Source organism: Lepeophtheirus salmonis, chromosome 7, assembly GCF_016086655.4.
Source record: "Lepeophtheirus salmonis chromosome 7, UVic_Lsal_1.4, whole genome shotgun sequence".
NCBI classification, from domain to species: domain Eukaryota; kingdom Metazoa; phylum Arthropoda; class Copepoda; order Siphonostomatoida; family Caligidae; genus Lepeophtheirus; species Lepeophtheirus salmonis.
The window spans coordinates 4991683-5019327 of NC_052137.2; the positions used below are offsets into that span (position 1 = coordinate 4991683).

Consider the following 27645-nt stretch of genomic DNA (forward strand, 5'->3'; position numbering starts at 1 on the left):
TTTTATCGAAATAGGTTAAAAATACAAGGCATGCTTCCACAGGAATTGAATTTCTCACCATAACTGGTGATAATGAAAAATATGTTAACACTGCCATAGAGTCAATCACAGAAGATTTCAAGCCTATTACGTCTTCAAAAGCAGAACTCAGTTGCGCTGTTGTGATGATTTTGGATACTAAAATCTGGATATTAGAAATCCTGAGGTCTCAAAAATGACAAGGATCGAAAGGAGAAGGATGTGTAGTTGAGGAAGACCTGGATTGTCCTCAGGGTCATTGCTACGATTGGGTGTCCACGAATATATAGCCTCCTAGTTCCCCCGACCTGAATCCGATGGATTTTTTTGTCCGGAGTTACCTTGATTCATAAGACCAGTGAGGTCAATTGTCTGGAAAAAGGACTCTGCCTCCTTCTGCATCTCCGAAATAGCTTTAAGGGATCCTGTGGTGCGTTGGGGACCTTGATTGGAAATCCGTTCGACAATGTCCTTACAATATAAGTCTAAAAAGTTCAAGTCCGGCAAGTTAGAAGGCCAAGAACTCGGCGGAACGTACATTACATTCTCAGAATAAAAAAATCAAGTGTTCTTAGCTTGTGTGACAGGGTGCCCCCTCATTCTGCCAGATCCAAGGTCGATTTTTCATGATGTTGCTGATCCCATGAAATACCTCGGTGGGCAGGCGATTCATCTTCAGACCTCTGTTGCTGACAACGACAGGAACCATAACTTGTTGTGGGCACTTGGCCTTGGATGTAGTAAGTACTGTTTCCCAACCATCTATTGTTCTGAGCTGTGCTTCTGGATTTGACAGAAATATTTCTCATCTAAGAAGAACTTCTCTAGATCTTCATGGGAGGCTTCTGTTTATACTTGATCAAAGTCCTGTTTCAGGTGAGATTTTTCTTCCTATTTGAGGGGCTAGAAGCTTTCTTTTGTGACATGCATAGCTCTGGTACCGTAGATCTTCATTGATGGCACAATGGACAATTGAACGGGACGCTACGTTAATATTGCGATCACATTCATCAAATTTACTGGAGTTTCGTCGCAATTTGTTATATATTTTCTCAACTAAGGATGGACTTCAGACGATTAAGGCCGCTTCTGTGAAATCATTATCAGTTCTGGTCGAATCGAGTATTGTACTCGACCACTTTTACTAGAAGCACTTTGTTTATTTTACGGTTTAAATTGCAACAAAGTGGGCAACGTTTTTAGTCCCGATTAAAAGAAGACGGGGGTAAGGAAGCATAGTGAGTAACTAATGTGGTAGGACAGTATTCGGACCGGACTTACGCTCCAAAATTAGAAAAGTTTTAAAAATAAAACTACCCTAAATGTTTACTTAAAGTAAAAAAAAATAATTCTGAATTACTTTATTTTTTGAGATTTTTTTCGAGATTTTTTTTTATGTTGACACAATACATATTCACCTCTGCCCTTTTATGTTTTCATCTCTTCAAGTATGATAATATGGCTGTGGATAAGACTTAGTTCTCTTTATATTTTCTGATGTATTTTCATAGTGACGAATCATTTTTAGTTATATTAACTAACTGTCTTTTTAACATTTTTTCTATTAAATATACATGGTTATTAGTGTTGAGACATGGTTTTTTCAAGTTTGATGTTGTGTGTGTGTTTTTAAAAAAAAATTATCTTATCAGTTTTCACATGCCTTTATGGCTGGAGTTGTAAAAAATATGACCCTCCTGCATGGAAAAATAAACATAACTAAAGATGAACGGAGTAATCCTGACAATTTGATGAGTGTTTCAAATGAGAGCAGCTTAGTTGTTATGACGTTTAATTAGATTACCTCGAAGCTGCTATGAGAGCAATATCAATAAAGACAAATCCCGATTCGTATGTAGCAATGATATAGACTGGAATTACTCGAATGTCGATCCACGATTATAATCCGATTCTAACAAGGACTTACACTTAACTTCTCAGTGTAACTATTAATCTATCACGTACATGTTATTACTTTACAATTATATGTTCAGGGGCGTCCGTAGAAGGGGATGTAGCCCGCCTAATCAAGGTATTTTTGCCTTGATGAGTTAAAAATATGACTTTATAATGAAATTGCTCCCTCTTTGAACTACCCTGTAATCAAGTGTTGTCCTCATATCAATATTTCTTATAAAGCCCCCGTAATATAGAAGCAAAACACATTAATTCAGTCTAATTTCGTCACAATGGAAAAACTCTAATCGGAGCTTCTAGAGATTCAGTTTACAAAGAAGGAATGGAGATATGCCGTAGTTATGTGCACACCAAATTTACCTGCAAGTAATGGTATATACTGATCCCCTGGATCACCTCAGTGGTCAATGACCACCTCTGTGCGTAGAAGCAGGGCTCTACATCCTACAATGTGTCCAAAAGGTATCTTGTCTGTCTTGATGAGTACTGCTACAACTTTGTGACCGGATCTAATAGTCCCGATCTTAATCTGATGAATTATTTCATCTGGAGATACCTTGGGATGTACTACCCATCTAGTTAGAAAGATAATATGAAGTTTATTCGCCGTGTAATACACATTACAGTTTAAAAAGCTAGGTGCATCTAATCCTCTTTCCTAGTCGTATAGTTTTAATACTGTTTCATTCATTGAAACTCTGACAAACTACTACAGATTATTTGTATTATCTTTTGACTCACCGTGCTAATTAACTGTTGTTTTGACTTTTGTTGAGGGATTTAATTGTAAGCTAAAACGTTTATTTATATATGTAACTTCTTTAACCGAACAAAATCTGAATGTGAAAAAAATATATAATCCTGTGGCCGCCCCTGATTTTCTGTCCTCAAGAATGAAGTGATAAAAACCTTTGGCTAATATGATTACCAACTAGAAAATAATCACGACTGCGTTAAGTTCATATTTTAAACAATTCTACCTATTACATACAAATGTTTCTGTATGTATGTAGGTTCTTCCCTCTTAAAATGTGTGTGTGCAATGGGGAGAAAGAGTTTACAAATGTCAAACATCCTCTGGAGACGTAACATATGTATGTTTATAATACAACTTGTACCTACACGAAATGATTTCACTTGTGATGTGATATTTGTATAATTACCACTCTATTTATCTATATACAACCCTACAAAATCCACCAGCATCTATTTCATAGAGTGTGTTCATACTAGTGTTGGGACTCGGTCCGGAAATCCTAGACCGGTCTGAGACCGTTTTTTTTTTTTTTGGGCTGAACTAATTATTTTATAAACGTTCCTTTGATTGGTTAGATGTAGATGCACTCATTAGGCATTTGTAAATATTATTTGTCGAGAAACAGACAAACTTCTATATTATTGGAATAGAAGACTGGAGGAAAGTGCACGCGTTGAAGACTGAATAAAGGGTAATAGAAACAAAGAATGAAGGTAGAAGATAAAAAATAATAAGAATAGGAGAGTTTTTTTTCGAATAAAAACAGCCTCATAATTATATTAAAGACAAAAAAAGATCATAGGAATATGCTTGGTTATTTTGTACGTCTACTTACTAAATTTCTGCCACAGCTGTTCCTACTGCTTTGGATTCCATATGTGAAAACACAAAAAAACAGTCTTATCTACAATAAAAAATATGATAGTGTGTGTTTTTATCTATATACGCCAATAAAAACGCATAACCAGGGTATTTATTTCACAAACAGAGACAGATACAGCCCTTAGGCATAAAATAAAAGTTGTTCAGAATTCTGATTTCGGTATCGAAGGCTATGTTTCATTCTGAGGGCACCAAATTCCTGGTCTCTGGAGGGCAAGTTTGTTTTTTAGCTCCTCAGTTGATTTTTTTTCTCATAAAACCAGATCGATTCCCCGTGTCTCAAAGTTTATTTTAAGCTATGGGTTTCAAAGATGCATCAAAACAATTAAAAATCCAAAAACAAAAAAGTGAGAACGTACATAATATATAAAATACGAATTAAAAAAAAGGGAATTATGAAGAGGATTAGCGAGTTTGTCTGAGTATGTATTAATAAAATAATCCTAATAAATATTAAAAATATAACTTTATAAGAAATCATGAGTTTTACACACCTTTTTTCATGAGCACACTCACACGTAGTTACTCAATACTTCGATCTTCTCTCCTCAAGAATAAAATTATAATAAAAACAGCTTGAGACATTTGAAAATTTGTACTTGCTGGCTGAGCTGTAGCTACAAAGCCCTAATCGAAAGTCACATTCATTAAATCTTTTTTTTAAATGTTAGCTTTAGCTGCAGAAGCTCTTTGTTAAGAATGAGTCAGTCATATATATATTTTATAGTATAGCCTAGTCATTATGAGTTGACAATACATTTTTATAAAGCTCTTTTTATATATAATGATATAATACACAGTCCTCCTTGCCTAAATATATGTTGTTATATTACCCGCATGTTGGATTTGTATAGATATTTCTTAGATAGAGTGTCTACACTCTTAAAAATGACTTATGGAGAACACATACTTTGCTGTATTGATATAGAAAAATGACTCAAAACGGAGGGTCCAGACTAGTTGGCAAGTCGTTACCTTTATTATATCTAGATGTCCTTCCTATAAAACGAAGCACAAAAAGGCCTCAACTGGGTTCTTTGACACTCCTTCTCAATTATCAAATTGTTGGGCAATAATAATTGTTAGTTACTTAACAAGAGATAATTCAAATTCTACCAGTCAAAGTATCAATAATAATGATAGGGGAGGAGGGGATAAGTAGAAAAATCGACAGCTGATATCACTAGTTCATACATATCGCATAAGTACGTCATTAGCATATATTTGCACACTTATTTCTTGGTAATACTGTTCATAGTCAGGGAAGTGAATATTGACTTAATTGCGGTTATTGTAAATTTAAAAAATCAGTTTTAGCCAAGAGCCAGAATAAATTACTCCACCCTTTTGTGAAAATTTGAACGTATCAGCGAGCAAGGAGGTACTACAATTTATAGTTATCTTTGTCAGCAAAAAAAAATCCTCTCTTTATATGACATGATCTCCGGTGTAGTTCTTACACTCCCTGCAATTTAGTCAATATTTACAACTATGAGTATGGACATTATAACAAAAAAATTATTCTGCGAATATTTGCCAGTGACGTACTTATGCTTTATATGGGACCTTTCTTTGTTCAATATTCATTGATGCGGACATAGCATTGTTCAACGTGGATCTTCTCTCCATTTATGAGGATTGGCATTTCCTCTACAGAACAGTTTCATATTTCATAATTTATAGTTTTTCTTTTTTCCAAACGCATTCATTCTTTGTTGTCGTTAATGAAATGTTGTCCCACACGCACTGTTCGTGTAAGAAAGTGTTAGTGATGCCTTTACATTTGGCAGTGATCGTCTTTATTTAAAAAGAATCCCTTGAATGTGTGCTACAAGATCATTAGATAGTAATGCTGTCCGAATATTAATATTTTACTTCTGGTACGAAAATGACGGTCGGTATTTTGTTACTTTTTCGACAAAAAATATAACACAAAAAAGTAATCACCGATATATTTGAAATGAACACAGAAAGTGTTTTTAGGTCTCAAAATAAATAAAAACACTCCACTATTTTAATTTTAAATCATGATTCTTAATTTGAAATATAACTATATTAATTCAGCAAAGTTTGTCTGTCTGAATGTATGAATATAGGACGTCAAGTGACCGGGCGCACTGTACATAGTTCTCAATGATAAATATATTTTGATCTAGGAAATAACCTTTTAATAATAAGGAAATCACTTTGGTGTGTAAATAAGAAAATAAACTTCACATAATTAGATATGATCTCTTCCGGCCTCATTCCTCAGTCAACGGATGGACTCCGAGAGAACTCATCCCCCCTCCCTCCTCCGAATACTCCATAAGTGCCAAATTCTCACAACTCACAATGAGACCTTCCATCAACTATCGTGCCCCTTCGAAGTGTTAATTAACTGAATAACTCGAAAAAGTCGAGTTCCTTATCTTCTTTCTTAGTCATATATTCTTCGCTTCACTTATGCTACGCTTGACGTACATAAGTTATTTCTTTATGTGGTGTACAGTCAAATGGAATTATATGTGTTGCGTAAATCATATTTGTAAAGCTTAAATCTGTATAGGAGATAAAATTAGTCCATATATTGACACCCAAAAATGGTTCACGATTTGACAACAATTTGATTTATGTTACCCGTCTGAGATCGCGGTCTTGATCGAAATATCGGTCCAAATCTGTCTAGGGGAAAAAATCCAGTTAAGACGGGAACGAAAAAAATACGGTCTTGGACCCAGATTCAACACTAATAGTTACTTGTGTTGAGACTCTATCCAAGAATGACTTTTTTCCGGTTCGGTCTTAAATGATTTTTTCAGTCTCTATTTATATTTTCTCTTCTATTTATGAGTTGAAAAACATGATTTATTCAACAGATTTAACTTTATTGTTGTCAAAATGCTCACCATTTTGAAACACACGACGTCATTAATAATTCATCTATAGAATCAGTCTAGACCGAATTTTATATATATTGTATGTATTGATATTTAAACACAAGGATGGATACCGTTTTCAACAGTTTATCTATAGCAGAGGCTCCCAATCTTTTAAATATAGTGACCCATTTCAGAACAAGCAATCGGGAAACAACTCTAATACTTATAATATCTTATATATGCATACACTAGTTTGTTTGCCATATATTGCGATTATGAATTATAGTGGGAATGGGGGGGGGGTAAAATCAAATTCAATTTTACCCCAACTCTTTGGATGCAACAGGGTCTTTTAAGAACTCTGGGGAAAAAATCGTTTGATTTCATCATTTGACTATCCAAAGTATTTTGTTGGCTACAATTTATTTTTCTTCAAAATGATCAATAAGGATTTTATTCTTATGCATCACTGAAGAAAACGATTTTTAATGGAACTTTTGAAATTCAAAAACATACCTTTAAATTTCAAACTGATGAATCCCTTCACAAATAGAGAATATCGTTAAAAAAAGTCATTTTCAAATGGCTATTGAGGTAAAAAAACTACCTTTGAAGACTGAAACTTTAAAAACATTATTTTTTTTAATTAAAATACAATAGAAGATCGAATGAACAGGTCACTCTAAAAATTGGGAAATCCTAGTACACACGCTAAAATAAAAATTTCGAAGATGTTGACCTTTTATATGACCTTACAACTGTACTTTATAGACTTAAAATGTTATACAACTATTATGAACAAGTAGAAAAATAATATACATATATGAAAAGGCATTAATGATCACGACATTCGCGATTTTTTTTTACATGGCTTTGAAAACGGATTAAAAAATACGTATTCATAGGTGAAAAAATGAACACTTTTTTTTTTTTTGGGGGCTAAAATTGAGGGAATTTTTTCCCTCAGAGTGCTTAATAGATCTTTTTGCATGAAGTTCTTTAAGGGCGTGAATTAGTTTAGTCCATGAAGAATTATGACGGACCAACGGATTTTCAGACTGGAACCCAACACTAATAGTTAAAAAATTAATTCCATATAGGAGAGGGGGAAAAAAATGGAGGTAATTCACCTGGTTTGTCTAAAGGGTGGGGAATACGTTATGATTGTTGTGTTATTCCCTTGGCTCCCCCCTTCCTTTCTTTTAATGGAATCAGTAAGAACAAGGAATGTTATTGTTTTAAAAGTATATGACGTGTAGGTAGGGGGTTAAAGGAAGTTGCTCGACCATCATTAGTGTTGGATTTCAGTTATAACGAGCTCAAAACAAAAGCAGCCATCTTTGAAAAACGAAAATGAGGTTGTCAATCATTATTTTCAAATAATAATAAATATGTTATATTTGTATAACATATTTATGAAGAAAAAAGTAAATTAATATTACCATAAAGGCTAACACTAGGGATGGGCATGACGTATAGAAAAATAACAATTTAAGATTAGAAAAAGGAAAAAAAAGGTTTTTGCTGTTGGTTTCTTCTTCTTCAATGGAGCGGGTTTTTTTTCCCGAATTTATATTACACCTAGTACGGAAAAGTTGTCATATCCTATGAAAATTACCTATGTAAAATAGCATTTTTCTACAAGGTCATCTTTAGGTTGCACATTTCGATCAAATTATGCAAAAAGGCAAATACTCTTTTCTTAGTGAATTTAGATACTAAGGAGACATTTTTAGTTATTTTTCATAAAATATTTTTGATAGACATTTTTCTAATCGATAAAAAGTATTTCAAAAGTTTTTTCTTCTTAAGTTGTCTAATTTTTTAAAATTTGATGATCCGCACATCCTTTTTTTTTTACATTTTCAGAAAGGAAGGATCAAAATTTTCTTATGATATTCTCTCTTTTTGCCTCATAGTGTACCATGAGAAAAAAAAAGCATTATAAATGTTTTTTATAGGTTAGAATAATATCTATCATAGTTAATTAATATAAAATAATGATTATTACTGTATTTTAATCCTTATTGGCGAAATAAAGAACTCTCCTCTCCCTTCAAACTTTGAACAAGATGTGCTACCTTAATATGAACTCGTTGTAAAATGAAATTTTACTTGTTCTATTTTCTTTTCAGAACTAGCTGTAATCGAAATTTGAATATAGTTGAAAAACAAACCACACTAATACGTTTAATATACATATCCTTAATTACGAAACATCGACTTTTCTAGAAGGTAATCATTGGACCCGTCCAAAGACTGTAAACTACCGCCACAACACTACTATCCCCTATTCCATTAATTTGAAGTTATTGAACCCCCATAATTATCTACTTTGTTTCTTCTTTTCTTATATATATATATTTAATCATTGTCTCATTTAATCAAGAAGTTAAAATTCATACATAAAAAACAAACACAGTATAAAAGTGTACATCTTGTTCACCTCAAACACCTCCTTTTCCTTAACTCCGTAATACATACATAAATAGATTCCTAATTAGTTTGTTCGTGATGAAGATGACGTTGTTGTTGATTAAAAGAAGTTCATTTATACATAATATTTACATATACCTACAAGTGTTTGAGACTCCGTCTAACACTGAATTGTTGTTTGTTCGGTCTTAAGTGATTTTTTCTATAGCGATTTGGACTTATTTTTCGATCCAGAGAGCAGTCTCAGACCCTGAACTGATTTTTTCGATCTCACTTTATAGACCGATTTTGATTCGGTCTCACTTAATGGACTGATTTTTATTCAGTCTCATATATTATGAGATAACAATTTTTTTTCCTTGATCAAACTATCTCAAAAATACATGGTAAGTTTTAGAACAAATACTGTATACATATAAAAGACGGCGTGATCAAAATTAATCCGAGCTATCTCTATTTAAACTTCGAATAACGTAATTGTACTTGGAAAAACACATGATGTCATGTTATAAACAATTAATCTGTAAAATCTGTCTATACCGACCTTTTTGGGACCGAACTTTTCCGTTGGACAGATCTAGATCGAACTTTTATATGAGATCGGTCCAGAACGAGCTTTTTGTTGGAACGAATTCATTCGATCCGACAAAAAATATATGGTTCTCAGACCGGTCTGGGATTTTCAGACCGCAAAACAAACACTAATACGTATAGAATCAATTTTATTGGTAGGGTGGATCAGGAGACTTTTTGTTAACACGAGAGATGTGGTTCATATAAGCCTAAATTTACCAGTACACATCTATATATAAATCCTTTAGATCAGGGATATCCAACCTTTTAATATAGTTTGTCACATTGTCACTTGAAAGATTTTATTGGGACGAGGAATCTATTCGATTAAATTGCATGAAAATTGACACATAAAATTAATATGAAATCTCTAGAGAGTTCTCCGGCAGAGCATTTGTTACAGACGGTGGAATTCAGGTCAACATCTGATTATATACATAGTGTTAATAGATATCTACTTTTATACAAATCATTTCTTCTTTTTTTATGTTGCTCGCTCCTTTCATTCAGCTGACGCGTTACTTTTCTAGTTCTTTTTAGATTTTCTGGGGTTTAAACCGGTTCAGATCAAACTTTTTTTAAGGACCGTAAGTACGGGGATGATGTACTGAATATGTAGGCTTACGATCTCTCTCCTTTTCAAATTTGATTTATAAAGAAACATAAAAAAATTTCTTTCATTAGTAGTGCCTCCAGGCAATTACTTTTCGTTTCCCTTGTCTTGAAATTTACATATACCCCCCTTCCTCTTTTATCAAGACATTTTGAGAGATATTTGTTTTTATGTAAAGATGTTTTTAGATGTACAGGGTTCGTAGTGGTAATCTGGACACTTATAGAAGAGAGGAATAAGAAAAAAAGATGGCACTAAATGTTAATTCCACCCATCCGCTGGCAAGCTGTCTGTATTGACACCCCTCTTTAAAAAAAAAAAAAAATAACACAATCAAAAATGGCTTCACAAAGATACAAAAGAATTCCTGCTCTACTTTGCGTGGAACACAGACCAACAGAGTCACAAAATATGACATGGACAAGCAAGCAGACTATTTACAAGGTCAAGAAGACTATTAAGGACGGTATTGTCATTGAAACATGGTTTAACAAGGTAGTGCACCGGAACATACAATAAAGGGTACACAGTCTTTTTCGGATATCAACATTTCAATCTGGCCGATAAAAACGTGGCTGCCATACTCGCCAGCTACCAACCTGCTCAACTTTTCCTTCTAGCTGCATTTCGTGCTCAAAGCTTGCCGATAAGGACACTGAATCTTCAAGCTCTTAAGGCTTCCGTTGATTGTAACTCCATGATCTACAATTACATAATTACCACCTCTCAGAGTTTCCTGCGTCGATTCAAGGCCATTAATGACGGTATTGACATGGAGACAAACAGTACAGGTTATAGGTCCCTTTTTGGAGATCAATAATTCTTGCATAAAACAATGTGCTCGTCAGGTGCCAACCCGCTCGAGTTTTTCTTCTGGCTGCATGTCGAGTTCAAGGCTTGCCTGACAAGGTACCGAGTCTTCAAGCTCTGAAGGCTTCCGTTGATGAACATTGGAACTCCATGACCCCTAATTACATAATTACCCCTTGTCTGAGCTTATGACATCGCATCAAATCCATTAATGACGTTATTGGCATCGACACAAGCAGCAAAAGTGTACACAGTCCTTTTTGAAGACGTACATTCCCTTCTTACCGAGAGAAATATAATGCAGCCACCAGATGCAACCTCCTCAACTTTTTCTTCTGGTCGCTTGTCCAGGTCAGAGCCTGCCGGACATGGGCACCGAATCTTGATGTTCTAAAGTCTTCTGCTGATAAGCATTGAAATACCAAGAACCCCAATAACATTATTAATATCTGGCTTCCAAAGGGGCATCAAGGCCATGATCTAAGTCGATGGTGGTTCCATATCAGAAATGGCAACACATTTATCAACATTTATACAAAGTTTAGTTAATGTAGCTTACCTAGTTTTCGAAATTAAACTCATTGAAGGATCACATTCAAAACGTTCCCTTTTCAATTACGCACCCTTTATATATATATTATGGTATTAGCCAATCGGATTACTTCAATCCAATCTGTAAGTAGGTGCTTAGAAAGGCCTAAAGTGCTTTTTTTTTTAAACATTTATAAATAAACATAATCTATTCATTATTTGCCATATACTTAAAATGTATTTTTTTAGCCTTAAGTCAAAGGAGATCCCTCAAAGTATTTGTCCAGTGTTTATGTATACCTATTAATAGAGGGAGTCTTCTTTAAATTGTTACTTTCTTTATTCTAGAGGAGTTTGTTGCTCACGGAGCAAATGTGAATTGTTTAGCCCTTGGCCACAAATCTGGACGGGTTTTAGTGACTGGAGGAGATGATAAGAAAGTGAATCTCTGGGCCGTTGGGAAACCCAATTGTATCATGGTAAGAGTCATTTTATTACATTCTTTTATGTTGATAGGGGTTGGAATGAATGGATAACTGTTCTTGTTTCGAAAATTGTATTATTTAAGTGTTGGAACAATTAGAGAGTTGGAAAGAAATAAGTACTAGAAAATATACATAATGGTCTTGTATTCTTGACATATATATATAAAGTAAAAGTTCAATTTAAAAATAGAATTTCTCGTTAATTGACAAAATGTTTTTAATGTGGTGTGAAGGTATTATCTCTTCAAGTTCCGTCAATACCATCTTTCCTGTATTAGTGCCCTCTATGAATAATTACAAAGGAATCCAATTTTTTATCTCATGACAAAGTATTTTTACATGTTACCTCTCAACACTAAAGTAAAGAAAATGTTTTCTTAACAAAATCTACTTTGGATTACTTTTGTATACAATTTTTATCTGCAAAGATTATTCTGATTAGACCCCGTAACGTTTTTTCTCAAAATGAAAGTGTACTGCATTGATAAAGATTGTCCAAGGATAATAGCATCAATTTTTGGTGGAACAAGGTCCAATTAAAACTATGCCTCATTACCCTATGGAACCTTCCCAATTGTCGATATAGTTTCTCGTTGATTTTTGTTGGTGCAAGGGGATAAGAGGCAAAGTAGAACTTTGAAATCGTACCCCACAAAAATCAAGGATACAGACATAAGGCGTAGTTCTGATTTGTCCGATGCTCTGCTAAAAATCTACCTCATGTATGAGAGATACATAGTTGCAACAAAAACAAAAATCTTTTGTTTGATTTATATTTTGCCCCCATCAATCAATTATTAATTTCACAATTATAAAAATAATAAACATGCTCTACAAATTTAAAAGTACGATAACCTATTTACCAGATTGTATTTTTAGATTTTGTGAATAAAATTTGTGTTATGTACAAGGGGACACATAATTTTTTTTTAAAATCAAAGCTAGTCTAGCTCTAGTATCAATTGACAGTTACTCACGAAAGTTTCAGCCATTTTGGACGTACAATTGTTATGTAAGAGTCGTTCGATTGAAATGATATATGTGTTTTTGTGAAATTAGACAAAATCGAGTATTTTCTCTGTTGACGCAGTTTAATTGTAATAAATACGAGTTTTGGGGGTTATTAATTAGGATGCACCATTATACGCCCGAAACAAAAATGTAGTCCAAAGAATGGACTGCTCAGATTTACGTCAAATGAAAAGGCCTTTGTGAACAATTATTTAGCTGAGAAACTCGCCGATTACTTTTTGGACGGGTTTCAGAGATGGGAGCATCGTTGGGAGAAGTGGATTGAGTTAGAAGGAGACTATTTCGAAAAATAAAAACAAAATATTCAGGAAAAGGTTCTTTGTTAGGTCTAAAACTTTTCAGACCATCCTCGTATCGAATTTAAAGTTCCGCGATTTAAAAAAATTAATTCTGTTATGTAAGAAGAATTTTTATTTATTGTATAATTAAGAAAAGATAAAGACGAATCAAGTTAAGAAAAGTATATATACATATGTCAAGACGAAAGAAAACTTTAATCCAATTTTACCGAAATTGAGTCTGGATTAGTTTTTTATCCAATTTATATCAACAAAGATTATTCTGATGAATCCTTACGATAGCCTGAAAATTCACTTGAAGTAGCAAAAATTCATCGTGACAATCAAATATTTATAATTTTTTTGAAAGGCCATATGATCCTAGCCAAATTTAGTATCTTAAATCATAGGAAGGCCCTGAACTAAAGTTTGAATGTTGTGATATCTCAACCTATCCCATAATTTTAAATACAAAGTCTATAATTTATCAAGGTATGTGGATGAAATATAGGGCTGTGGGGTTTTAATATGTAAAAAAAATACATGACATTTGCTACTCATCAAAATAAAAACAGGCTATAATTGTTTACGTCAAAATCGATCAGTAGCCTAAAATAATCGATTACGTTCTTAAAATTATATTCAGTATTTTTTTTTAATTGTTGGTTAGAGTCGATATTTTAAACCGTTTAATAACGGTCGAAAAAAATTCAAACACAAAAATTTGGAACGACTTAGCTCTTGAACTCGATGTGAGTAGGTTTGCGCCCCGGTAATTCCTAAAGAAGAAAATCTACATTATGTATATGGACTTGAAAGAAGATTACCTTGTCAGATGGAGTCAACGTAATACTATTATGCTTGCTTATACTTAATCCGTGCAACTCCATATGACCAATTAAAAGAAAATTTAAAAAAAAGTTAAAGACAGAAATATTTTGCCCTTGATTTAATAAAATAACAACTTCTAAGGCATTAAATTTAAAATAAGGAGCACTATGAAAAAGCTCAAAGTTTTTCCTATTACGGCCCCATACTGAATTAATATTTTATTGATAGAAGGATGCATAATGTCCCGTAAAAGTCGTAGAGAAATGCTTCAGGCTGTATTTATGTTAACACGTCATATTTTTTCTTTTCTTTAGGATTATTTTCGCCGTTAAGAAATCACATTTGAGATTGTACTCACATTTAAAAAGTATGTTCCTGGAGCATCAACACTCCAATTTGTCTTTGGACTCATATTACATTACTAATTTCTAACATCATATAATATAAATATAACTAATATGTTGAAATTGAGAGAAATTTTTATTCACTCTACAAAAGTGAAAAATAATCAAGGGAGCACGTAGTTATATTTAAAAGAAATCAAAAGGTAATTCTTCCTTTGTAAATAATGAACTTACTATAAATAACAAACAAATCTTTTTAAAAAAAAATGATATACGTGAAATTCCTGTCATTAAAGAATATTTCAGTTGGAAAAAGAAGAATATAAAAATATAAGCCATGGTTGTTATGAATACGTCAGACTTGTTTTATTTATAGATTTTGACATCCGCTCTGGTTGCATTTTAAATTTCAAAGACGTGTAAAAGAGATCATAATAGATATCAGCCAGTGACGTCATCATTATTCAATATAGACCCCCCCTCCCGCCAAATAAAGGAAATTCTGGTGTTAACTAGAATATTTAAATTTAAATTAAATTTTTGAAATATTTTTCTAAAAAATAATTTTCTCTGAATAACAGAGTATTTTTGAATTTTTTCTCCTAAAAAAATTAATATTTGAAAAGTTAATTTTTTAAATTTTGTTAACAACAACTCGGGATTTTTGATATTTTGCTCCAAAAAAGTTATTTTTGGTGTATAATTGTTAATTTTTAAAAAAAAAAAAAAAAATGAAATATCAAATTGTATATTTCAAAAAGGAAAAAAAAAAAAATCCAAAAACTAAGCCCTCCTCCATAAAATATAATCCTGTGGATGCCCCTGATAGCAAAATGGTATTTTTTAACTATTATTAAAAATATTAAAGAATTGAAATCGGCATCCGGTTTTTTTTTTTTTGAATCGTCACATCACTAATAAATAGGTTGGATATCAAATATTTTCAGTTCTCACTGAAAAATTACTGGTATAGCGGATGACGTCATTGGACACTCTGTATGGAGAAAAACCTCTGTCTAAAATCAAATTGAATTATGTATCTCAATTTATGCATTTTTTACATTTTTTTTGTTTTACGTCGACCTTGACCTCTCAAATTTAATGACATCTGACTGTATTTTAACCGGAAGTTGGGTTAAAGTTTAATGTCCTCATTTTTATGAATTAAAAAATATTTGTAACATTTGCTGTAATCCTAGCGACTAAAAAAACAAACAACCAGTGCTAAAAATCCATCCAGTCATGCTGTGTCAAGTGCTTGTATAATTATGCAAATTCTTTGTAGAAAAGGCTTTAAATTTAAAATATGTATATCTCTTATCAAAGAAATATGTTTCGTGAGATTACCATCTTTCTATTTTTTCCAACTTATAAATTTAAGCATCAATTACGACACACTTCTTCTATGTCTCCTTAAACGATGCTTGTGTTGAAAAATAAGTGAAAAAAGTAAACGTTACTTTTCTATAGTGCCCTATACTTGTGACTACTCAAGGGCTTAATTTAAATACTAAACACGAATGTCGGTGTGTGCTAGTGTGTTTGTCCAGGAATCACGCCAAAAGCAATGAATGGATTTTGCTGATTTTTTTTTGGCCTTCAAGTTCATAACCTCAAAAACACCGTCAACCAGCATCCTTATCCTAGAATATCCTTTTTTATAGTGGCTCTGATACTCCATGAGGGAGGGGTCCTCCTGTGTCAACGTCCCTTTACATAACTTATCCAATATTATATATTCATTAAAAAAAAAATTATAAATATTTTCAAGCAGCATGTCAATCTTCACATTTGAGAAAAATAAAGCAACCCTTAATTAAGACATTCCCTATTGCATATTTATTTGAGTTAAATGTGGCAAAAAAGAACTCATGAATAATAATGAGAAAAAATGATATTTGTTTGTAGATTTTTTATTTGTTATTATTGGAGGGATCAATCAGGTGTCGTGAAGTGTTGTGAGTATGTACAATTTAACAGTCTGAGAAGAAATTGCGCCCGTCAGTACAGAAACAAGCAATTGTCACTCTCAGTCTTTTCATGAGCACATTCACTAGTCTTTACTTTCTACTGAAATGTTTCATTCTCAACAATTAAATAATAATCATAGCAGCTTTAGAAAATAAAAAAATCTTGTTCAGGTTGTAACTACAAAATAATTGCACTCGCTATTGGTCATATTTCTTATAACTCTCTAGGAGCTACCGTGAATCTAACGTAACGCACATTGAGTTGAAGATAAATATTACTCCTGAGCGGGTTGTCCACTGAGCCATGTTGCTCCTTCTAGAGACCCCCAATAGTCACTCAGAATTTTTATTCCCACATGAGGGAAATAAAGTGATTGGTTGAAAAAGGAAAAAAAGAATCAATCTTTTTTGTCAAGGTTTATCAGTCCTAAAACTATAAAGTTCCGTCCTTGATGACGTCAATCAACTCTATTTCTTCATTTATTAATCAGTTCTAGTACTGACAGTCTTAAAGACCAACGTTCCCAAGGACACAACATTGATCTGATAGGATTCAAACTTTGATTTTCTCTTGCAAATCCATCCTTATACTATCAAATGATATATAAAAAACACCAACACCCATAAAATCCTTTTAGATATTGTGTTACTCCCATGGTACATAATATAACCTGTAGTTCGGTTTTTTATAAGTTTATTATTGTATTGATTCTCTAATCAACCGTGTCTCATTAATATACATAGGTACATGTATGGCCTTCAAGACTTCTCCTCCTATCATTAATGAGAAATGGAAGGTGGAGAAGGCGTTTGTCTTTTTCTACTCAAGTAACCCTATTAAAGATAGCTATTTCCATCAGTACCAACACCCACATGGTGGAAAAGATCACTTATCTGATTGAAAGATGCTAAAAAACACGATAACATTATTTTTTTCCCCACATTTATGAGATCTAAAGTTGTTACTAGCATTTGGTTCCCCTTTGGAAATCTGAAACCGAATTAATTTGGTTTAGACCTTGGCCACCTATTAAAACACTGTCTACTACACGAAATAAAATATTCCACAAATTTAATAAAAATGAAGTTTTGAAAAAAAATACAACGTTACTTTGTTCTATAAAATCATACTTTGGTTTTTGTAATCAGTAGCAGGGGCGTCGCTAGCTTATTTAATATAAGAAAAAAGTTTTAAGTTATCTTAAACCAATTATTTTGCTGCAATGTAGGTACCTCAGGGATAAAAGCGCGAAATACCTTAAGGCCCTTATTTAAAGTATATGAGTGGCCTGGATGTTGAACTATGTACATTAGAGCTGCAGAAGGTTCTATTTTCAGTCTGTTCTACTTACATAATTTGTGCTAAGATTGATGCAAATCAGATTGATTTCTATCTCGAGAACTTAATTTAATTATTAGTCCGGAAGGATTTAAATAATTCTTAATAATTTATACAAATAAACTACTGTGCCAAAGCTAATTATGTACAAGAATTGTAAGAATGATTGTAGGGGGAGAGTAAGTGTGCATAAGTTGAATAGATCTACCCTCTTATAAAAACTAGCTAAACTGGTCATAATCTTACTATGGACTCTCATATTATTCTGATAAATGTTACCACAGAAAATATGGTTAAATATGAAGCAAATCTTGCTATCATGGCGTGTTTGAGCTCCCCTAAAGAAGCCATTTTAAAGCCCTCCCCCGCCCATTTTTTATCATATATACGCAGTTGTGTACATCATATATATAAAAATATAAGAAACCGAAAATCAACATGGTAACCCTGACAATTTGAAGAATGTTTTGGAGTAGAGCAGCCTAGCATTCATGACGATCAGATGCTGTGACAAAGGAGGAGGGGAGAAGGAAATAAGGACATTGACAATAATTACCCCAATGTCGATCCTCTATTCTACTCTGAGTCCAACAAGGTCTTACAATTGTAACTCCGCCACTAATCCTCAGGGTTACGCCCCGTAACGTTTATGAGCTCACATAAATCTTAAATCAAGTTTTGAATATAATTGAATGTAGTAGAAAATGAAGTTCACTACTCAGGAGTTAAATATGAATGATAACAGCGTAGGGAAAGGAAAATTCATTCATCAGATTATCAATTCCAAAAAACTAAAAGCCCAACTAAAGAGTACACACGATTTATATCACTAATAATGATGGCAGCTTTGGTAAATGAAATAATTATTTTAGGTAGACAAATTATATATCTTTTAACCCTCTGCATACAACATCTCTCTTGCTCAACTTTTAGGGAGTATTGTAACAAAAACCAGACACTCTCTAATTTTCAAAGAGTCTGGATCTTTTTTTGTTCTTCTCCTCCCATCTCAAATAACTTATTGTAAGAAAATGAAAGGTTATTTATGAGCAAAGTAATTAAGGAAACTGTTTATAAGCCTTGGAGCAACAAATGCTGTTATTGGTTTGATAATTATAAGAAACAAATATACAAAGTATACGTATCTCTTTTTTGAAGTTTCCTGTCATCATGTAGCCGAAGGAAACTTTAAGAGTATTTTTGTGTTGAAAAATTGAAGCCAATTAAGAAAGATGCTGTACTTTGACCCGTGGGATTCCACAAGTCTTCTTATCATTATATGTACACTTCCTTGTATATAGTTTTGGATTCGAGTTAAATGTTCAGGACATAGCGAAATAGTTGCATAGAAACGACTAAAGGATTTTGAATTAATATTTTAATTTAGGATTATGGTATTACTGAAATCATAACTCTTGTGATCATCATCTGTCTGTTATATGATTTTTGAGGGATAAAATGTATTGCTGGATTAGTGTAGGGGAAATACGGGGTGCGGCGAAGAAATCTTACCACTTTGTTTTTTTGCAACATAAATCAAGGTTTTTGGGGATTCCGTAATATTTCTCCGCTCAATAGTGTCTTAGAAGCCGAGAAAATGCTATCTGAACGTGACCAACGAATTTTGGTTCGTGCACTTTTGGACGCTGGCGAGAAACCGACGGAGATTGCATTGTTACCATGGGTCCAGACCAACTACCCGGACATGAATGTGGTGTTTCAGCAGGATGGTGCGGCTGCACACGTCCAAAAAGGCCCAGAAGTGGTTGGAGAACAACTTGCCTTTCTGGTCAAAAAAAATGTGCCTGCCCCACTCACCAGATGCCAACCCATTGGACTCACTTTTTGGGTGCAGGTTGAGTTCCAACACCGTCTGCCACCCAAATATCAATAACCTCAAGGACACGGTCAAGAAGCACTAGGATGCCTTTTCTGAGGACTACATCCGCAATGGGTACAATGCCTTCCGTGGCCGCCTCGTAGCCATCATTTATGCCAAGGGGGTAAATCGATGATTAGGGTAGCCCAGGCATTATATTAGTTAATTATTAGTTAAATACATCTTGATAAAGTTATATATGGAAATTGTAAAGATTTTTCCGCCGCACCCGTTAATCTTTGTGACCAACAGATGAACAGAGGTGATTAAACATGATGTTTTGGTCCTTGTGTCAAATGTACTGTGAGTATCTTCATTCTTTTGTTGTAGCTGTCGTTCATTGCGGCAGACTGAAGATTTTACTATGCCAACCAAAATTATTCGCGACAAACCTTGTATTCTTTTTTACATCTTTTTAAAAATATTTTCACTTATTCAATATTTCTTTTATTTGATATTATTTTCCAAGCCACAGGAAATACTTTCTCATTCGGAACTGATGTAGATACTGAAAACGACATACAGGGTGGTGATTTTAAATCCGGGGGAAATGAATGATGATGATGATATATATTACAATAAATTTCCCAAAAAATTAATTCAGCAATTGGCAAATATTTTCCTCTTAAAATTAGGGTTCTCTAGTGAAGTCAATCACTCAACCACAGCCTCCAAACTGTGTCTGCTCCTAGCACAGGCCTTGATGAGGAACTCATAGTCCATGTTAGCCACTGCCTTGAGAATTGAAGCCTGCAAGGAGTTAACATTGTTATGTGCATGTTTATTGGTCTCTCTCTCCAAGACGCTTCACACAAGGTCTTTAAATTTGGCATGCTAGGAGGCCACCTTTCCTTTGCCCAAAACATAGGGTCTTAAAAATGGTAGGGTTTCCGGAATAAATCCGGTTCCAATTATCCCTATTTGAACAAGCCGCACCAATTTAAAATTCTAGCATGACGCCGGATCTATTAAAATCATTTTAAGCTCTCAAGTATAATTATCTATGGAGTTATTCTCGTCCTTGGATATGCCATCGGCACAGAATAAGTTCGTATTAGGAGGATATCTCAAAAATTTTGTATTTTCTTTTGTAATTTTGGTAGCTGAATCTTAGGAGCACATTTGTTTAAACAAAGATCTCATAGTTAGCAAGATATTGATGTCTAAACCTAATCTGTATATTTTAAGACTAGTTTGGACGAGTGTGTATTGTCAAATAATGATTTCTAGTAACTCCTTCTAATAATATATGTAACTACTATGATGAATCGAAATTGTAATGATCATTTTGGGTTTGAATCAGCCGAGTTTAAAATAGGTTGAGTTTACATATTATGTATATATTTTGGAAGACTTATTTTATATTTGAGTCATGTCGGTTCTCTACTTCTTCAAACTCAAATAATATTCGAATCCAACACCAAGTACTTCCTTGTATATATGTTCGTATATGATATTAACATGTGGAGTATAATTGGAAAATCCCTATCGTGTAAAAAACAAAAGAGTTGGGAAATAATTCCATTTTTTTATTACCAATTTCTTTAACATAGAACTGACTTGAAATGGAAAATAATTTCAATGGCAATTACTATTGGTTATTATTCTCTTTGCTACAATCTTCCTTTAATTTAAGTCAATTGAAGATTTTATACAAAGATATCCATGTATTTAATGTGATTTTTGCTAGCAATAGAGTGTTGTTTTCACATAATGTGGTAGTTTGGAGTGCAGTGTAAATTACAGAGAGCATAAATATAAAGTTTGTCCCCCAAGATTTCCAGAGTACATGGCCTCGTGCATCCTACCTTCCATGTGATTAACTCTTCCTTTATCCCTACCGGAGAAACACTTCCAAAACTTAATGTTCCACCCTCATGCTTTACCGTGGGGATCGTGTTCTTGGGGTCATACTCAGGGTTCGACAGTCACGCTAACCCGTGGCTAGTATAATACCAGTTGGGCTAGTGAAGGGGAAATGTATCTAGCCCGTTTGGCTACGTAAAGTCGTATCTTAAATATTGCATAGGCACAGGCAGTTAAGGGTTCAAAAAAGAGTATGTATTACTTGTGTTGGGGCTGTCCTTATTTATTTGGTCCAGTCTAGTTTATTCTTAGGACTGCCAGTTCTAGAACCGATTTATAAAAATAAAAAATAAATATGATTGACGTCATCAAGGACCGAACTAAATAAGTTTTAGGGCTGATATGTAGGAGCAAGACTGAACTGAAGGGGACTCCAGTCTTCAGCCCTAAATAAGGACTGACCCAGCACTATGTTCTACTTTGTGTCAACATCTCATACGACAAATATACATTGAAAACAATTATTATGGAGGATTCTTAAGTAAAATATATTACTTAATATACAATTTTCCCAATAATTCCTTTTCTTTGTAGTTTGGAAATGTTAAAAAAGCAAATCTGCCATTTCTTAGAATTGAACACTATTTCAATTCAAGAACCAACACTTCTATTTAACATAATCCGTAAGGGTATCCTTGTTTCTGATGGAAAAAATGGCTTTGTTCAGTGATTTCCCTTCGAATATATGTTGACGAGCCCTGTTGACTAGTGGCTTATTTTAATGACTGTTATACTAAAAAAAATTATTCTCTCAACACTTTTTGTTTCATTGAAGGTTTCTCATTGTTAAAATAAGCCAACCATTCAAAGTTATTGACTGTTTTTTTTTCTTTGTTAGTGGGCAAACTAAAAACTCGGCAAGGGACCAAATACTTAGTACTTACTGCGTGTACATAATATACAAGACTCTTAATCAGGGTGTTAATTAAAAACTCACGACTTATAATGTTAAGTACTTAAGCCTTTCAAATGGTATAGCGGGTGCGGTTTTACAATTCAGAATTTTATAGACCAGGACATAAACCTTTTTATTTCGTCAATCAGTAAAGATATTTACAAATCCATTTATATACAAGCGTAGGGACCCTTCATGAACATAATCATTCAATCCTACCGCCCTCAGCCTCAATTACGACCTCTAACCTGGCGTGGAACATGCTGCACGTCTTGATCAGGTGATTTTTATTCATATTGTTATCAGGCTCAATAATGGAGGCTCTCAGAGAAGCCAAGTTATTGTGAGCACGCTTTTTGGACTTCCTCTCCAAGACGTCTCACACGAAATAGTCTAAAGGATTGCAGTCCGGGGAGCTAGGGGCCGCATTTCCTAAGACCAGAACATCTCCAAATTGTCCAAAAGCCAATTTTGTATACAAATCGATCTGCCTTCTTCCTTGCTGGTGTTCCCATCCCTTCAGATTTCTTTTCGACTTTGTACACGGTTGCAGAAGACAACTTGAGAAAGTCGATGATCTCTTTGGGCGCAAGGGATGGACCTAGAGTGATAATGATCGCTGCACGACGATCGTACTCATTTTCAATGCTTTATAAACAGAACTTATAACAAATTGTCTGCTGAATCTGATCAACTGTTTTTAAAGCTGTACAACTATGGGTTTGCAAGAAAAACAGGTTTACAATAATTCTTAATTGTAAAACCGCACCCTGTATATGTAAAAGGATGTCGTTATGCAATGATAACGTGACGTGAAAGGAGAAGAAAATGGATTCCTACGTTGGTTGGTTGATGAGTAACAATATCTGTGCAATGCCTTATTAAATTTGCTGTACATACATACTCCATAATATATGAACATCCGGAGTAGAATGACAAGGATGATTTGGTTTAGTGTTATTTTCCATTTTACACCTTGCTTCTGGCACTCATTATTATAACCTTAATTGCCGTAATTATTTTTATACGGTTTTCAAAGAGAAAAGGAAAAACAAACAAAAATAACTCAGAACAAAGTTAGATAAGTGCCATTCATTATATATATATATATATATCGTGCATCAATACAAAAACAATCTAGAATGAAAATTGATAAGTGATCGATCCAGCCCGCATTTTTTTTAAAGAATCTTTTTAGAGCAATTCATCAGTAGAGTATCAAGTCTTTGCCCATAAGTCCTTAAATATTTTTATCGAGTCGAGTTCAAGTCCTCAGATTTCTTTTTAGCTCATAGAGACTATTTAACGACCAGCTGATGTGCGGCACATCTAGTATTGAGACTAAAACTCATAGGATTTGAAACTGTAATTATGACTCAGAAAATTATGTGAAATGGAGGAAAATCCAAACTCAAAGCAAATCGAATGAAACGTCGTGATAGTTAAGCTGCTCTCCTGTCTAACATTATTTCAATGGGAAGGATAGTCACGTTGATTATCCCAAAATTCTACCAATTATCATCAATGATCATAAATAAAGTCTACCATAATTCCGTCTAGATCGGTCCAACGGAAAAGATCTCTCAAGTTCGGCCCCAAAAAAATCTGTTTAGACCGATTTTACAGATAAATTTGTTTATAGCATGACATCATAAGATTTTTCAAGTACAAAGACGTTATTCGAAGTTTAAATAGAGATAGCTCAGATTAATTTAGATCCTGCCGTCTTTTATATGTATACAGTATTTTTTCTAGAACTTATCGTGTAATTTTAAGATTTTTTAGAAAAAAATGAATGACAGTTGTTTAAAAAAATATTGGTCTATAAAGAAACACTTAAGACCGAACCGAAAAAAGAAAAGGTTGGTGCTGGACCGAGTCTAACCACTAATCGATCATTATTCAAAAGTTTTAATCTTTAATCGAGTCGAAAGTCTGGAGTCCAAGTCCTCCCACCTCTGCAGAAATCCAACACCAATAATTATCTGCAAAAGGATCCTCTGATGATGAGATGGAACCTCTTCATTCATAAGATGAATAAAACCATGTGAATTTGAAAATGAGCGTTATCTTTTTTTTTCCTCCTTTCATTGTATACAATATATATATATATATATTCTTTCTTTTAATGACCAATTTGGCTTTGATCCAAACTACTTAGTTATTTTTGTTGCCTATAATATCTTATGAATATTTTATTCCTTTAGAAATATTTATTTTTATATCTCTACATGTAAACATATTTATATAATATGGAAAGGCTATTTCTTTATGTATTAAAGTAATACATTCTGAAAAGAAAAAGACAATATTTTGTGGAGAAAGATTAAAAAAGTATTCAAATGAAGTATTCAAATCCTTGTTCCAGTCTACTACAGGTTGTTGATAGTGTCGAAACTCGGTCCGGGCCACAATATCAGACCGTAGACCAAAATTTCATTGTTTTTTCAAATGGGGGACTGATTTTTTCACCATTCCTGATTTGTGAGTTGTGGAAATATGATATATGCTTGACATATGACGTTATTAAATGCCAAATATTAACTATTTTGAAGCACAACTTACATCATGAACAGTTCATCGATGGAATTAGTCTAAACCAAATTTAAAAAAAGATCGATCTACACTGAATTTTTTTCTTGGACCACCCTAGACCATGAAAAAATAAATTGTGAGTTACTATGCCATTTTGAAATTTTTTACAAAATAGTTTATATCTGAAATTTAATTTTTCAAATATATTTGAATATTTGGGGATTTTTGAAATTTTTTTCCAAAAAATTGTTCCATTTTTTTATTTAAAATTTTTTTTTTTTTGGATAATGGCCATGGGGTTTTGACATTTTTTTCCCTAAAAATTAATTTTATATGAATACTTGTGGATTAAAAAAAAAAAAAATAGATTTAACTGTATATTTTAATCATTTTTTCAAAAAAAATTAATTTATTGATTTTTTTTCTCAAAGAAAATCAAAAAACCGAGCCATTATAATTCTCTAGGCGCCCCTGATGGTAATATGGTATTTTTTAACTGTTATCAAAAATAATAAATAATCGGAATTGGCATCGGGAATAGGCACTGGAGTTGCGTGGAGTTATTAGTTGTCCACTGAAGAAATAAACACAGACAAACTGTATAATCGCTAGAACTTTATGCATATTTAAAAAAAAGAAAATCGAAGATTTACATTGTGTGTGTATGGAATTATTATACTATACCTATTTGTGGAATCGGGCACACCTTAAAATGAGTTTATTTTATTTCAATTAATTAATTCTTCTAAACACGGATAAGGTAAAAAGAAGGAGACACCTCGACAGCTGACAACAAAATACAATGTGTATTTTTGTGTTAGTGCTACCATCGTGATATCTAATTTTTCTTCGGAACCGGTCCGGACGTTAACTACTTTAAAATGATCCAATTAGTTTGATCATCTAAAAAAAATAATGTTCTCAGATCCGTCTAAGATTTTCAGACGAAAACCCAACACTAATATCCATGTACTTAATGTTTCTTAATATCAATTTTTACCTTGAATTTAGATATACATACTAATACAAGGGTTCTCAAAGTAGGGGTCGTGGGAAACAACAATGGAAGGGTCGCAACATGCTTTACAAAAAAGAAGAATATAATTTAAATTGTGCCAACAAAACTGAAATAATGATAAATTTATATATATGATATAAGTTTCTTCTGGATCATTTTAAACAATATTCCCCAAAAGATAGTGTTCCACAAAAACACATTGGATACGCACAGGGGCGTTTGCAAGGGGATGGAGGGGCTACATCAAGGAATTTTTGCTCTTGACTATATATATAAATTCAGAATGAAATACGGCAAAATAGGATTAAAAACATTTAAAAAAAAAAAATTCGACTCAAATTATGGATTAGAGGAAAAATTTAAATTTTTGAAATTTTTTCTAAAAGTTCCATAACCAAGTAATCAATCAGCATAAAATACACTCCAAATTTTTTATATGTACACATTTCAATGAGAGGTCTAGGGTTCGCACATCGTCTTAATCACATATTTTAAGGGTTTTAATGTCGAACTCAAAAAAGTTTAGGGGAATCACTGGACTAATGTACGGAAAAGAGAAAGAGAACTGAGTGTTGTACTTCGACAGTTTGTTTACATGGTTGAATGTTTCATTATGTATTCAATTTATATGATATACGTATACAATATATGTATGTAGAAAAGTGTGAAGAGAAAGAAAGAGATAAGATATGTTTATCCGTGTATCTTCCATGGTCATCTCCAACATGTTTACTTCCTATCCTATGCAGCATATTCATATCTGCATCATGGAGAAGGAAGAGTTGAATTATATTTGTTATGCATCATTATGATTTTAAGAGCCACAAATATACTTTACTCAATCTATAACCTCTTAACAATCAGTCGTAATGCCTTAGATTACGAGCAATATTTTGTCAATCCGCCCAAAAAGACGTCCATTTATCTCCTCTTGGACTAGAACACTGCCACGCCAAATATTCAGCTTCTTATGACTTATTGATTGACATTGAATGTTGAATAACTTATATATTATTTTTAAGAAACAAGTCTTCAAGAGTTATTTTAAATTTATGAACATTTTGATTGGAATTTCTAAGGAATTCTGTTGCTCGTAACACTCATAGACACAGTCCTCAATGAAAACACCAAATGTTTATCTGTTTTGGGGTTATTTTCACATGCAGCGGGCCTTACGTTTATTCTCTCCATCTCCTCACACAATTTATATGTTATCTTACAACAGAAATGACAGAACCTACCACTGAAATATTGTCGAAATGGATATCGAAAAAAAAAAAAGAAAATAATCGGTGACTTATACAGGATATAACAATAAATATATTTAGTTTTTTTAGGGGGGGGGGGTCTCAGTTTTTGGAATTTTTTCGTTAAAAATTCCAAAAATTAATATTTTTTTGGGAAAAAAATTCAAAAATCTACGGCTGTTCACAAATAATAAAAAAAAATTTAATATTCAATTTTTAGAAAAGTTTCAAAACCACAGCTGTTCACAAAAAATGTCAAAAAAAAACAAACAAAATAATTAATTTTGTGGATACAAATTTCAAAAACTCACAGCTTTTCATAAAAAATTTCAAATAGTCACAGCTAAAAAATTTCAAATAGTCACAGCTGTTCACAAAAAAACACAATTCAAAAGTACATTTTTATTCACAGAAAATGAAATTTGAAATGTAAATTTTTCGAAAAAAAATTCCAATATTAAATTTTCTAGTACAAATAAAAAAATCCTTAATTTGTGTGGGGAACTAAAAGCAACCAAGACCATCCCC

At 33.0% G+C, this 27645-nt stretch overlaps 1 protein-coding gene across 1 annotated transcript in view; it reads left to right on the top strand.

Annotated features, from left to right (window-relative positions):
- The window catches only part of kat80 (katanin 80), a 178504-nt gene that overhangs the window by 13281 nt on the left and 137578 nt on the right, over positions 1–27645 (top strand). Inside the window, exon 2 of the mRNA XM_071890121.1 lies at positions 11747–11877. Within this exon, the coding sequence (XP_071746222.1) occupies positions 11747–11877 (131 nt within the window). The remainder of the gene's footprint in view (positions 1–11746; positions 11878–27645) is intronic.